General features: G+C 44.1%; 1 protein-coding gene across 1 annotated transcript; it reads left to right on the top strand.

Annotated features, from left to right (window-relative positions):
• Positions 1–7,694: 7,694 nt before the first annotated feature.
• LOC311119485 (uncharacterized protein) lies at positions 7,695–13,507 on the top strand (the record flags this gene model as incomplete). Its single annotated transcript, XM_084194165.1, has 5 exons — positions 7,695–8,143; positions 9,408–9,743; positions 10,242–10,349; positions 12,294–12,440; positions 12,597–13,507. Exons 1-5 carry the CDS (start codon positions 8,104–8,106, stop codon positions 13,505–13,507), a joined length of 1,542 nt encoding a protein of 513 aa, XP_084050291.1. The 5' UTR covers positions 7,695–8,103.
• Positions 13,508–13,751: the final 244 nt, after the last annotated feature.

Genomic DNA, 13,751 nt, shown 5'->3' with positions numbered 1-13,751 from the left:
CGTGGGGGAGCTTGTTCTACCATTGGGGTGCCAGAGCAGCGAATAGCTTTGACTGGGCTGAGCGGGAACTGTGCTTCCGTACAGGAAGGGGAGATAGCAGGCCAGAGGTGGATGAACGTAGTGCCCTCGTTTGGGTGTAGGGTCTGATCAGAGCCTGAAGGTAAGGAGGTGCCGTTCCCCTCACAGCTCCGTAGGCAAGCACCATGGTCTTGTAGTAGATGCGAGCCTCAACTGGAAGCCAGTGGAGTGTGCGGAGGAGCGGGGTGACATGAGAGAACTTGGGAAGGTTGAACACCAGACGGGCTGAGCGTTCTGGATAAGTTGTAGGGGTTTAATGGCACAGGCAGGGAGCCCAGCCAAAAGCGAGTTGCAGTAATCCAGACGGGAGATGACAAGTCCTGGATTAGGACCTGTGCCGCTTTCTGTGTAAGGTAGGGTCGAACCTTACACAGAAAGCGGCACAGGAGTTGTCAACCATGATGGTGAGATCATGGAGCGGGCAGTCCTTCCCCGGGAGGAAGAGCAGCTCCGTCTTGCAGAGGTTCAGCTTGAGGTGGTGATCTGACATCCACACTGATATGTCTGCCAGACATGCAGAGATGCGATTCGCCACCTAGTTATCAGAAGGGGGAAAGGAGAAAATTGATTGTGTGTAATCTGCGTAGCAATGATAGGAGAGACCATGTGAGGATATGACAGAGCCAAGTGACTTGGTGTATAGAGAGAATAGGAGAGGGCCTAGAACTGAGCCCTGGGGGACACCAGTGGTGAGAGCACGTGGTGCAGAGACAGATTCTTGCCACGCCACCTGGTAGGAGCGACCTGTCAGGTAGGACGCAATCCAAGAGTGAGCAGCGCCGGAGATGCCCAACTCAGAGAGGGTGGAGAGGAGGATCTGATGGTTCACAGTATCAAAGGCAGCGGATAGGTCTAGAAGGATAAGAGCAGAGGAGAGAGAGTTAGCTTTAGCAGTGCAGAGAGCCTCCGTGACACAGAGAAGAGCAGTCTCAGTTGAATTACCAGTCTTGAAACATGACTGGTTTGGATCAAGAAGGTCATTCTGAGAGAGATAGCAGGAGAGTTGGCTAGAGACGGCACGCTCAAGAGTTTTGGAGAGAAAAGAAAGAAGGGATACTGGTCTGTAGTTGTTGACATCGGAGGGATCGAGTGTAGGTTTTTTGAGGAAGTGTGCAACTCTCGCTCTCTTGAAGACAGAAGGGACATGGCCAGCGGTCAAGGATGTGTTGATGAGCGAAGTGAGGTAAGGGAGAAGGTCTCCGGAAATGGTCTGGAGAAGAGAAGAGGGGACAGGGTCAAGCGGGCATGTTGTTGGGTGGCCGGCCGTCACAAGTCGCAAGATTTCATCTGGAGAGAGAGGGGAGAAAGAAGTCAAAGCATAGGGTAGGGCAGTGTGTCATTAATAAATGAGGATCGGATGTCGTCAACCTTCTTTTCAAAATGGTTGATGAAGTCATCCACAGAGAGGGAGGAGAGAGGGGGAGGAGGAAGAGGATTCAGCAGGGAGGAGAAGGTGGCAAAGAGCTTCCTAGGGTTAGAGGTAGAGGCTTGAAATTTTGAGTGGTAGAAAGTGGCTTTAGCAGCGGAAACAGTGGAAGAGAATGTAGAGAGGAGGGAGTGAAAAGATGACAGGTCCGCAAGAAGTCTAGTTTTCCTCAATTTCCGCTCGGCTGCCCGGAGCCCTCTTCTGTGAGCTTGCAATAAGTCGTCAAGCCACGGAGCAGGAGGGGAGGGCCGAGCCGGCCGGGAGGATAGGGGACATAGAGAGTCAAAAGATGCAGAAAGGGAGGAGAGGAGTGTTGAGGAGGCAGAATCAGGAGATCGGAGGGAGAAGGATTTAGCAGAGGGAAGAGATGATAGGATGGAAGAGGAGCGAGTAGCGGGACAGAGAGAGCAAAGGTTGCGACGGCACATTACCATCTGAGTAGGGGCAGAGTGAGTAGTGTTGGAGGAGAGCGAGAGAGAAAAGGATACAAAGTAGTGGTCGGAGACTTGGAGGGGAGTTGCAGTGAGATTAGTAGAAGAACAGCATCTAGTAAAGATAAGGTCAAGCGTATTGCCTGCCTTGTGAGAAGGGGGGGACGGTGAGAGGGTGATGTCAAAAGAGGAAAGGAGTGGAAAGAAGGAGGCAGAGAGAAATGAGTCAAAGGCAGATGTAGGGAGGTTAAAGTCACCCAGAACTGTGAGGGGTGAGCCATCCTCAGGAAAGGAATGTATCAAGGCGTCAAGCTCATTGATGAACTCTCCAAGGTAACCTGGACGGCGATAAATGACAAGGATGTTAAGCTTAAATGGGCTAGTGACTGTGACAGCATGGAATTCAAATGAGGAGATAGACAGATGGGTCAGGGGAAAAAGAGAGAATGTCCACTTGGGAGAGATGAGGATTCCTGTGCCACCGCCGCGCTGACCAGATGCTCTCGGGGTATGCGAGAACACATGGTCAGACGAGGAAAGAGCAGTAGCAGTAGCAGTGCTTTCTGTGGTAATCCATGTTTCCGTCAGCGCCAAGAAGTCGAGGGACTGGAGGGTAGCATAGGCTGAGATGAACTCTGCCTTGTTGGCCGCAGAACGGCAGTTCCAGAGGCTGCCGGAGACCTGGAACTCCACATGGGTCGTGCACGCAGGGACCACCAGATTAGAGTGGCAGCAGACACGCGGTGTGAAGCGTTTGTATGGCCTGTGCAGAGAGGAGAGAACAGGGATAGACAGACACATAGTTGACAGGCTACAGAAAAAGGCTACAATAATGCAAAGGAGATCGGAATGAAATGAACTAAACATCTGGGAAAGCGAGAGAGCGGGGCCTCCCTCACTTATGTTTCACTGAAACACTCAAATATAACTCTCCCAACTTCCACTGTAGAAATTATAATTGTTGGAAACTACAGCGGTTCAATGTTTTCTAGGTATAGACTCTAACTTAGTTTATTCAGCTAGCTAACTTGGTACAGTATTCTTCCGTGAAAACCGCCCAGGGCACCGAATCCTATGACGCCATAGCCAACTAGCATGCCAGCCTCCAATAACACGGTTTAATACCAATACTCAGTTACAACAAACCACCAGTGTGTTAACACGCCAAACAGATCATTCGTATCCGTGTCTAACGTTGTGTAAAGTTTTGGGTTAGCTTTGACAGTTTGAGTGAGTACGTCGTCAACTTATTCAGCCAGTTAGTTAGCTAGAATAGTTAGCATACTAGCTAGCCATTGCTCTCTGCCAATGAACCAACCCCTCCTCCCACGGCACGAAACACACAGAGAGAGCCAAGCTAACGTTAACTAGTCACCCATGTCCCGAATTCCCTTGAACGACTCTGGTAAAAACAAAACAAAAATAAATGTAGGTTATAACTTACCCTTAGTAGCTACTGTTAGCCAGTTAAGTGCAAAGCTAGCCACAAGGATAGTAAAACCAAACAAACACACACACAAATACACACACAGACACACACACACAAACACACACACAGACACACACAGGGATTATATATATATATTACATGTCCTCTTTACAATCCTCAGAATCTGTTAACTCCAAAAGGACTGCCTTCCACCCCATCTACCCCACCCCAGCCAATCAGAACCTAGATACATCCTGTGACATCACCACAACAACCAATCCTTGTCCAGATGACATCTACTCCAATGTTGGTCCATCTACAGAGGCTCCAGAGACTGTGAGCTATGCTACTGTCAACTTTCCCAGAGATCCATCCTGTCTCCACTATGCTACTGTCAACTTCCCAAGAGATCCATCCTGTCTCCACTATGCTACTGTCTCCTTCAGTAAAGACACTGATGTTAGTAACCCCCCAGACTCTGTTATATACTCCAGTGTTAGTATCCCCCCAGACTGACTCTGTTATATACTCCAGTTTTAGTAACCCCCCAGACTCTGTTATGTACTCCAGTGTTAGTAACCCCCCAGACTGTTATATACTCCAGTGTTAGTACCCCCCAGACTCTGTTCTATACTCCAGTGTTAGTAACCCCCCAGACTCTGTTATATACTCCAGTGTTAGTATCCCCCCAGACTGACTCTGTTATATACTCCAGTGTTAGTAACCCCCCAGACTCTGTTATATACTCCAGTGTTAGTAACCCCCCAGACTCTGTTATATACTCCAGTGTTACTAACCCCCCAGACTCTGTTATATACTCCAGTGTTAGTAACCCCCAGACTCTGTTATATACTCCTGTTAGTAACCCCCCAGACTCTTATGTACTCCAGTGTTACTAACCCCCCAGACTCTGTTATATACTAAAGTGTTACTAACCCCCCAGACTCTGTTATATACTCCAGTGTTAGTAACCCCCCAGACTCTGTTATATACTCCAGTGTTACTAACCCCCCAGACTCTGTTATATACTCCAGTGTTAGTATCCCCCCAGACTGACTCTGTTATATACTCCAGTTTTAGTAACCCCCCAGACTCTGTTATGTACTCCAGTGTTAGTAACCCCCCAGACTGTTATATACTCCAGTGTTAGTAACCCCCCATACTCGGTTATATACTCCAGTGTTACTAACCCCCCAGACTCTGTTATATACTCCAGTGTTAGTAACCCCCCAGACTCTGTTAAATACTCCAGTGTTAGTAACCCCCCAGACTCTGTTATATACTCCAGTGTTAGTAACCCCCCAGACTCTGTTATATACTCCAGTGTTAGTAACCCCCCAGACTCTGTAATATACTCCAGTGTTAGTAACCCCTAGACTCTGTTATATACTCCAGTGTTAGTAACCCCCCAGACTCTGTTATATACTCCAGTGTTAGTAACCCCCCAGACTCTGTTATATAATCCAGTGTTAGTAACCCCCCAGACTCTGTTATATACTCCAGTGTTAGTAACCCCCCTAGACTCTGTTATATACCCCAGTGTTAGTAACCCCCCAGACTCTGTTATATACTCCAGTGTTAGTAACCCCCCAGACTCTGTTATATACTCCAGTGTTAGTAACCCCCCAGACTCTGTTATATACTCCAGTGTTAGTAACCCCCCAGACTCTGTTATATACTCCAGTGTTAGTAACCCCCCAGACTCTGTTATATACTCCAGTGTTAGTAACCCCCCAGACTCTGTTATATACTCCAGTGTTAGTAACCCCCCATACTCTGTTATATACTCCAGTGTTAGTAACCCCCAGACACAGACTCTGTTAGTGAATTCAGAGCCATTCAGTGACTAGCTACACTACAAACATAATTGAACCAGGTTCCCGTAAAGCAATTGTAGTGACAGACCACCACAACATACCCAATAGTTTTCTAATGAACAAGTCTGTGTTTAATTTAAATGTGTAATTTAATTGTTTGAGATCTCTGGGGTTTCAAATGCCTGTATTGACTAGCCTGTTGCTTTGTTTTAATGTACACAAGTGTCACGCCCTGGCTCTGGGGACTCTTAAATGTTGAGCCAGGGTGTGGATTTTCTATGTGTAATTTTCTATGTTTTTGTTCTAGATTGTTTTGATCTATGTTGGCCAGGGTGGTTCCCAATCAGAGGCAGCTGTAGCTCGTTGTCTCTGATTGGGGACCATACTTAGGCAGCCTGTTGGCACCAGTTACTTTGTGGGATCTTGTTCCGTAAAGGTGTGTGTTGTGTAACCTCAGGACTTCACGTATCGTTTGTTTGTTGTTTTTGTTCGTGTTGTGTACTAAATAAAGATGTACGCTTATCACGCTGCGCCTTGGTCCGTTTCATCAGTCGACGATCGTGACAACAAGTTACAATGTATATATATATATTGATTAATGATACAATGAGGAACCTGTGAATGTGGCTTTCAATAAGATAACCTTCACCAAGTGTCAGTATTCACTTATATTTATTAAAACACCCAAATATAATTGTGTGTGTGTGTGTGCGGGTGTGTGTGTGTGTGGGTGTGTGTGTGGGTGTGTGTGTGGGTGTGTGTGTGTGTGTGTGTGTTTGTGTGTGTGTGTGTGAGTGGCTGTGTGTGTGAATGTGCTTTTTAATTGATAATGCCCGAGAAGCCGGTGTTTGGAGGATATAATGGCACGGGTGTTTTTAGGCCCGAGGATATATTGGCATGGGTGTTGTTAGGCCCGAGGATATATTGGCATGGGTGTTGTTAGGCCCGAGGATATATTGACATGGGTGTTGTTAGGCCCAAGGATATATTGGCACGGGTGTTTTTAGGCCCGAGGATATATTGGCACGGGTGTTGTTAGGCCCGGGGATATATTGGCATGGGTGTTTTTAGGCCCGAGGATATATTGGCATGGGTGTTTTTAGGCCCGAGGATATATTGCCACGGGTGTTGTTAGGCCCGAGGATATATTGGCATGTGTGTTTTTAGGCCCGAGGATATATTGGCACGGGTGTTGTCAGGCCTGGGGATATATTGGCATGGGTGTTTTTAGGCCCGAGGATATATTGGCATGGGTGTTTTTAGGCCCCAGGATATATTGCCACGGGTGTTGTTAGGTTTCGAGGGCATTATCGCTTTTATACAACGGGTTACCAAAATATTCAAATAATGATTTACATATTTTCATTAAAAACATTACTTTTTTGAATTTATTAATACTATTTCATCCTTCCACAAGACAATAGTCCCGACACAAATCTAGGGTTGCTACCCAAGCCGGCTGGTCGTTCGTTCTATCGGTTCTATTGGCAGAGACGCCACCCAGTCGTTCAGTCTTTTAGTTCTGTATCTATGGACACCACCCAGTTCTTCGTTCTAAGAGTTCTATTGCCGTACTGGCTGGCAAAATTGTTATCCCTTGCTTGCTAGCTAGCTAGCCAACTACGGCTAACTTACAGTCACGTCCAACAGTGCAGCCAGAATAACAAAGAAGCTGTATTTGCATTTGTTAAGCTGTTTTCTATTGACATTTATTTGGATATATCCATAAAAATGTGCTCTCTCTTGTCAGGACACTGTTGTTCAGAGGAGCTAGCCAACAACACAGCTAACACAATCACTTCAACCTGAAGCTGAAAAGACTGCTAACTAGCTGCATTTAGTTTAACCAGTTTTATATGGACATTTCTTTGAATATATCCATGAAAATGATGCAAATTCATGATTTCGACTGGCTGAGAAAAGCTGCCTGCCTATCTGTCTTGTCCCGACTCCAGACCCCTACACATTCATTACGATGTGACTGCTGGAGATCGAATTTCAATAATGAATCAATGTTGCAAATGTTAGAGAGACAGACAGCTATTGAAAACCAATTGCTAGTCTAAAAGAAATGGGAGATAATGTTTAGAAGATTTTTACAGTGGAGATCAAGTTTATAAATTGCCTGGCTGGGCTGATGAGAGTGAATTGCGCAGTGAGATGGAACAGAGTAAATAGGCATTTCAACATCATAGCTTTAGCCGGTGGTAACTTGTGGAATAGACACCGGCTGGAATGATGTTCTAACCAATCAGCGTCCAGGATTATACCCAACCATTGTATAACACTAAGATAACCTTAACCAAGTGTCCATATTCATTCATATTTATTCAAACAAACACCCAAATAAGCGTGTGTGTGTGTCTAAAAACAAAACACACACACACTCTGACATGGAAGAAAACCCCAGATATCAACATACAGTAGAGAAAGAGGAACTGACGATTTCGATCCAGAGAGAAAGAGAGAGAGAGAGAGAGAGAGAGAGAGAGAGAGAGGCTGGACTTAACAGCTACCATAACTCTAAAACGTGGATAGAGATGTGTTCATAGCTTCTAGGAGTGACTGGTAGAGAGTCTTAGTTTCTGGGACTAGACTGGTAGTGACTGGGAGAGAGTCTTAGTATCTGGGACTAGACTGGTAGTGACTGGGAGAGAGTCTTAGTATCTGGGACTAGACTGGTAGTGACTGGTAGAGAGTCTTAGTATCTGGGACTAGACTGGTAGTGACTGGTAGAGAGTCTGAGTATCTGGGACTAGACTGGTAGTGACTGGGAGAGAGTCTAAGTATCTGGGACTAGACTGGTAGTGACTGGTAGAGAGTCTGAGTATCTGGGACTAGACTGGTAGTGACTGGTAGAGGACTGGAGTGAGAGGAGAACAGTATAAAGTTGACAACATAGGAGGGAAGCCAGAGAGTAGAATGAGGAATCTCATGTCTGTCAACATCAGACTTCTCTGTGGTGAGTACTATTATTATTATACCATATTGAACTGTTACTATCAGACCTCAATACATTAATACACACCTCATATTGAACTGTTACTATCAGACCTCAATACATTAATACACACCTCATATTGAACTGTTACTATCAGACCTCAATACATTAATACACACCTCATATTGAACTGTTACTATCAGACCACAATACATTAATACACACCTCATATTGAACTGTTACTATCAGACATCAATACATTAATACACACCCCATATTGAACTGTTACTATTAGACCTCAATACATTAATACACACCTCATACTGAACTGATACTATTAGAATGTATTACATTAATACACACCTCATATTGAACTGTTACTATCAGACCTCAATACATTAATACACACCTCATATTGAACTGATACTATTAGAATGTATTACATTAATACACACCCCATATTGAACTGTTACTATCAGACCTCAATACATTAATACACACCTCATATTGAACTGTTACTATCAGACCTCAATACATTAATACACACCTCATATTGAACTGTTACTCTCAGACCTCAATACATTAATACACACCTCATATTGAACTGTTACTATCAGACCTCAATACATTAATACACACCGCATATTGAACTGTTACTATCAGACCACAATACATTAATACACACCTCATATTGAACTGTTACTATCAGACCTCAATACATTAATACACACCTCATATTGAACTGTTACTATTAGAATGTATTACATTAATACACACCTCATATTGAACTGTTACTATTAGAATGTATTACATTAATACACACCCCATATTGAACTGTTACTATCAGACCTCAATACATTAATACACACCTCATATTGAACTGATACTATTAGAATGTATTACATTAATACACACCCCATATTGAACTGTTACTATCAGACCTCAATACATTAATACACACCCCATATTGAACTGTTACTATCAGACCTCAATACATTAATACACACCCCATATTGAACTGTGTTACTCACTGAACACAGCACTCAATTCTTGGCATAAGTGACAGTGATCAATGCTGTACTTTACTATATCATTGAACAATGTTTTACTGTATTGCTGTAGTCCTGAACACATAAATGTACTGTATCACTCAGCCCCAGATTAATAAACATTCTCTACATATCACTCAAGTATCTCCATTACCTGACTGTCTGTGAAATATGGTGCCAATGGGCAACTGATGTTGTAGAGATGATGTGAATCTGTTTCTTTGGTTGTGTCATAGCTGTGAGCTGTGTGGTGTCAGGAGTGATCACAAAGAGAGTGACAGAAGGAGGAACTGCTGGCATTCAGTGTCCTTATGCACGGGGGTTTGAGACATACCAGAAGTACCTCTCAAAAGGGATCTGGGCCTACCGGGTTGATGTCATCAAAACCCAAAGGCATCAACACCCAACGTGGACTCATAAAGGGAGATACTCTCTGTATGACGACACAGAGAGAAGAGTCTTCACTGTGACCATCACTAACCTGACCCTAGAGGACTCAGGGACCTACTGGTGTGAAATAAACTCATGGTGGGGGTATCACAAGACTGAAGTCAGGATAACTGTGGAGAGAGGTTCTATTAGTGTGTTTATGTGAATGATTACATTTGCACATTATATATTTTTGTTGATGCATTATATCTCTGTCTCACTCTATCCTTGACTCTCTCTCTCTCTCTCTCTCTTTCTCTAGATCTCTCTTCTCGACTCTCTCTCTCTGTCTCTCTTCTCTCTCTCTCTCCTTGACTCTCTCTCTCTCTCTCTCTCTCTCTCTCTCTCTCTCTCTCTCTCTCTCTCTCTCTCTCTCTCTCTCTCTCTCTCTCTCTCTCTCTCTCTCTCTCTCTCTCTCTCTCTCTCTCTCTGGTCAGGGCGGCAGGTAGCTTAGTGGGTAAGAGCGTTGTGCCAGTAACCGAAAGGTCGCTGGTTCTAATCCCCGAGCCGACTAGGTGAAAAATCTGTCGATGTGCCCTTAAGCAAGGCACTTAACCCTAATTGCTGATGTAAGTCGCTCTGGATAAGAGCGTCTGCTAAATGACTAAAATGTAAATGTCTCTCTTTTCCTCTCTCTACAGCTCCTTCTCCTCCCATCCCTGGCTCCATCACCTCCAGACCTCTCCTCTCCACGACACACCCATCAACAAACATCACCATGGCAACTGACTCCTCAAACTCCACTGCAGGTATATTACCCTCAGTAGAACTGCTCTCTATAGCCTACACACTTACCTGTAGGCCAACATCTCTCTCTCTCTCTCTCTCTCGCTTTCGCTCTTGCTCGCTCGCTCTCTCTCTCTGTAGCTCTCTCTCTCTCTCTCTGTCTCTCTCTCTCTCTCTCTCTCTCTCTATCTCTCTGTAGCTCTCTCTCTCTCTCTCTCTCTCTCTCTCTCTCCTTTAATGTCCCTCCTCTGGCTTCTTTCTCTACATTTACATTTTAGTCATTTAGCAGACGTTCTTATCCAGAGCGACTTACAGTTAGTGAATGCATACATGCCTTAGACCACTGCGTCTCTCTCTCTCTCTCTCTCTCTCTCTCTCTCTCTCTCTCTCTCTCTCTCTCTCTCTCTCTCTGTAGCTCTCTCTCTCTCGCTCTCTCTCTCTCTCTGTAGCTCTCTCTCTCTCTCTGTAGCTCTCTCTCTCTCTCTCTCTCTCTCTCTCTCTCTGTAGCTCTCTCTGTCTCTCTCTCTCTCCTTCTCTGTCCCTCCTCTGACTTCTTTCTCTCTCTCTTTCTGTCTTCCTTTTGCCCCCCCCCCCCCCCCCCCACATCTCCCCCTCTCATCTCCCCACTCACGTCTCCCTCTCCCCCAGTCACTAATATTAACCATGTTATTTAGTCCCTATAACCTGTTCAACACGTAACTGTACTCAGAGAGGTGCTCTATTGAGAGACTAGTTATAGTCATTATCTTTAGTATTGTAACTGTACTCAGAGAGGTGCTGTACTTAGAGGCTAGTAGTTATAGTCATTATCTTTAGTATTGTAACTGTACTCAGAGCGGTGCTGTACTTAGAGGCTAGTAGTTATAGTCATTATCTTTAGTATTGTAACTGTACTCAGAGCGGTGCTGTATTTAGAGGCTAGTAGTTATAGTCATTACCTTTAGTATTGTAACTGTACTCAGAGAGGTGCTGTATTTAGAGGCTAGTAGTTATAGTCATTATCTTTAGTATTGTAACTGTACTCAGAGCGGTGCTGTATTTAGAGGCTAGTAGTTATAGTCATTATCTTTATTATTGTAACTGTACTCAGAGAGGTGCTGTATTTAGAGGCTAGTAGTTATAGTCATTATCTTTAGTATTGTAACTGTACTCAGAGTGGTGCTGTATTTAGAGGCTAGTAGTTATAGTCATTGTGTGTTTATGACAATAAGAACATCATGGCTAGAACACAAGGTAACAACAGACATAACTAAGTACCATAATGTAACATGGATTACATCTACCAAATACCATTTATAAAATGGACTACAACTACCAAGTACCATTTATAAAATGGACTACAACTACCAAGTACCATTTATAAAATGGACTACAACTACCATGCACCAAACTGTTACATGGAATACAACTACCTAGCATTAAACCCTTATAAACTACAACTATAAATGTAAAGATACATTTGTGGTGGAAACTAGCCACTGCATCTTTCACCTCCAGACAGTGAATGAGATTGAACCATAACAAAAACACACCGTCTGTGCCTGATACTTGGTATTAGATTGAATAATCTGGCTCTTCCTATTGATATCTCATCATTAACATTTCCTCTTTATATCTGCTCTCCTCAACACCCACCTGTTTCTCTGTCTAATGTTGTCTTCCCTTCTCCCTCCCTCTGAAATGAAGAAACACAGAAGTACAGTACAGTAGAGACTAGCTAAATGTAGCATCACTGGAACATTATGCCTGTGTACTGTCTCTGGGTGTTCTAGGTGATGTGATGTTCTCTGGTGTTGGTCTGGGTGTTCTAGGTTATGTGATGTTCTCTGGTGTTGGTCTGGGTGTTCTAGGTTATGTGATGTTCTCTGGTGTTGGTCTGGGTGTTCTAGGTGATCTGATGTTCTCTGGTGTTGGTCTGGGTGTTCTAGGTGATGTGATGTTCTCTGGTGTTGGTCTGGGTGTTCTAGGTGATGTGATGTTCTCTGGTGTTGGTCTGGGTGTTCTAGGTGATGTGATGTTCTCTGGTGTTGGTCTGGGTGTTGTTCTACTACTGCTGGGTCTGCTACTGTTCATGTTCTTTAGACAGAGGAGAGACAGAGACAGGAGACCAACAGGTACGGTAGTTATCACACACAATCGTTATTTAACAAAAAACACAAAAATATGTCAAAAAATAAATATACATTTTATAAATGAAAACAGTTAATTAAAATAACGTAAATCATCAAAGATAAATTATAAATAAATAATCTGTTTGTTTTCCTCTTTAGCATCTAAACACTCCAACCAGGATCAAGACACAGGAACCATCGCTAACCCCATCTACTTCACAGCAACCAATCAGAACCCAGATACAGCCTGTGATATCACCACCATCTATGCCACAGCAACCAATAAGAATCCAGATACAGCCCGTGACTTCACCACCATCGACGCCACGGCAACCAATCCTTGTGCAGATGACATCTACTCCAACGTTGGTCCGTCTACAGAGGTTCCAGACTGTGTGACCTATGCTACTGTCAACTTCCCCAGAGATCGAGCCTGTCTCCACTATGCTACTGTCAACTTCCCCAGAGATCCAGCCTGTCTCCACTATGCTACTGTCAACTTCCCCAGAGATCCAGCCTGTCTCCACTATGCTACTGTCAACTTCCCCAGAGATCCAGCCTGTCTCCACTATGCTACTGTCAACTTCCCCAGAGATCCAGCCTGTCTCCACTATGCTACTGTCAACTTCCCCAGAGATCCAGCCTGTCTCCACTATGCTACTGTCAACTTCCCCAGAGATCCAGCCGGTCTCCACTTTGCTACTGTCAACTTCCCCAGAGATCCAGCCTTTCTCCACTATGCTACTGTCAACTTCCCCAGAGATCCAGCCTGTCTCCACTATGCTACTGTCAACTTCCCCAGAGATCCAGCCTGTCTCCACTATGCTACTGTCAACTTCCCCAGAGATCCAGCCTGTCTCCACTATGCTACTGTCAACTTCCCCAGAGATCCAGCCTGTCTCCACTATGCTACTGTCAACTTCCCCAGAGATCCAGCCTTTCTCCACTATGCTACTGTCAACTTCCCCAGAGATCCAGCCTGTCTCCACTATAAAACTGTCTCCTTCAGTACAGACTCTGATGCTAGTAACCACCCAGACACTCACCCTACAGATGTAGACACCTCATAGATGTACTGCACCATTAAACACTCTGCTACATAGTCTACTACTGTCACTGATCTGTATGGCAAAGCATGAATTCATGTTTTCATTTATTAATGTTTTCACTCATTTGTGTTTTTAATTAATTTGTTTATTTGATCTTTCATTTGTTCATTAGTTTATATATTCATTCAATCATTCATTTATGTGTTTGTTCTTTAATTCATTAATTCATATTTTTATTCATATTTTTTACATCGTTAATTTGTTA

This window comes from Coregonus lavaretus (genome assembly GCF_964263955.1).
Source record: "Coregonus lavaretus genome assembly, contig: HAP1_SCAFFOLD_4962, whole genome shotgun sequence".
NCBI classification, from domain to species: Eukaryota; Metazoa; Chordata; class Actinopteri; order Salmoniformes; family Salmonidae; genus Coregonus; species Coregonus lavaretus.
Note: the sequence above shows the minus strand (reverse complement) of the source record. Positions and strands in the feature narration are given on the sequence as shown.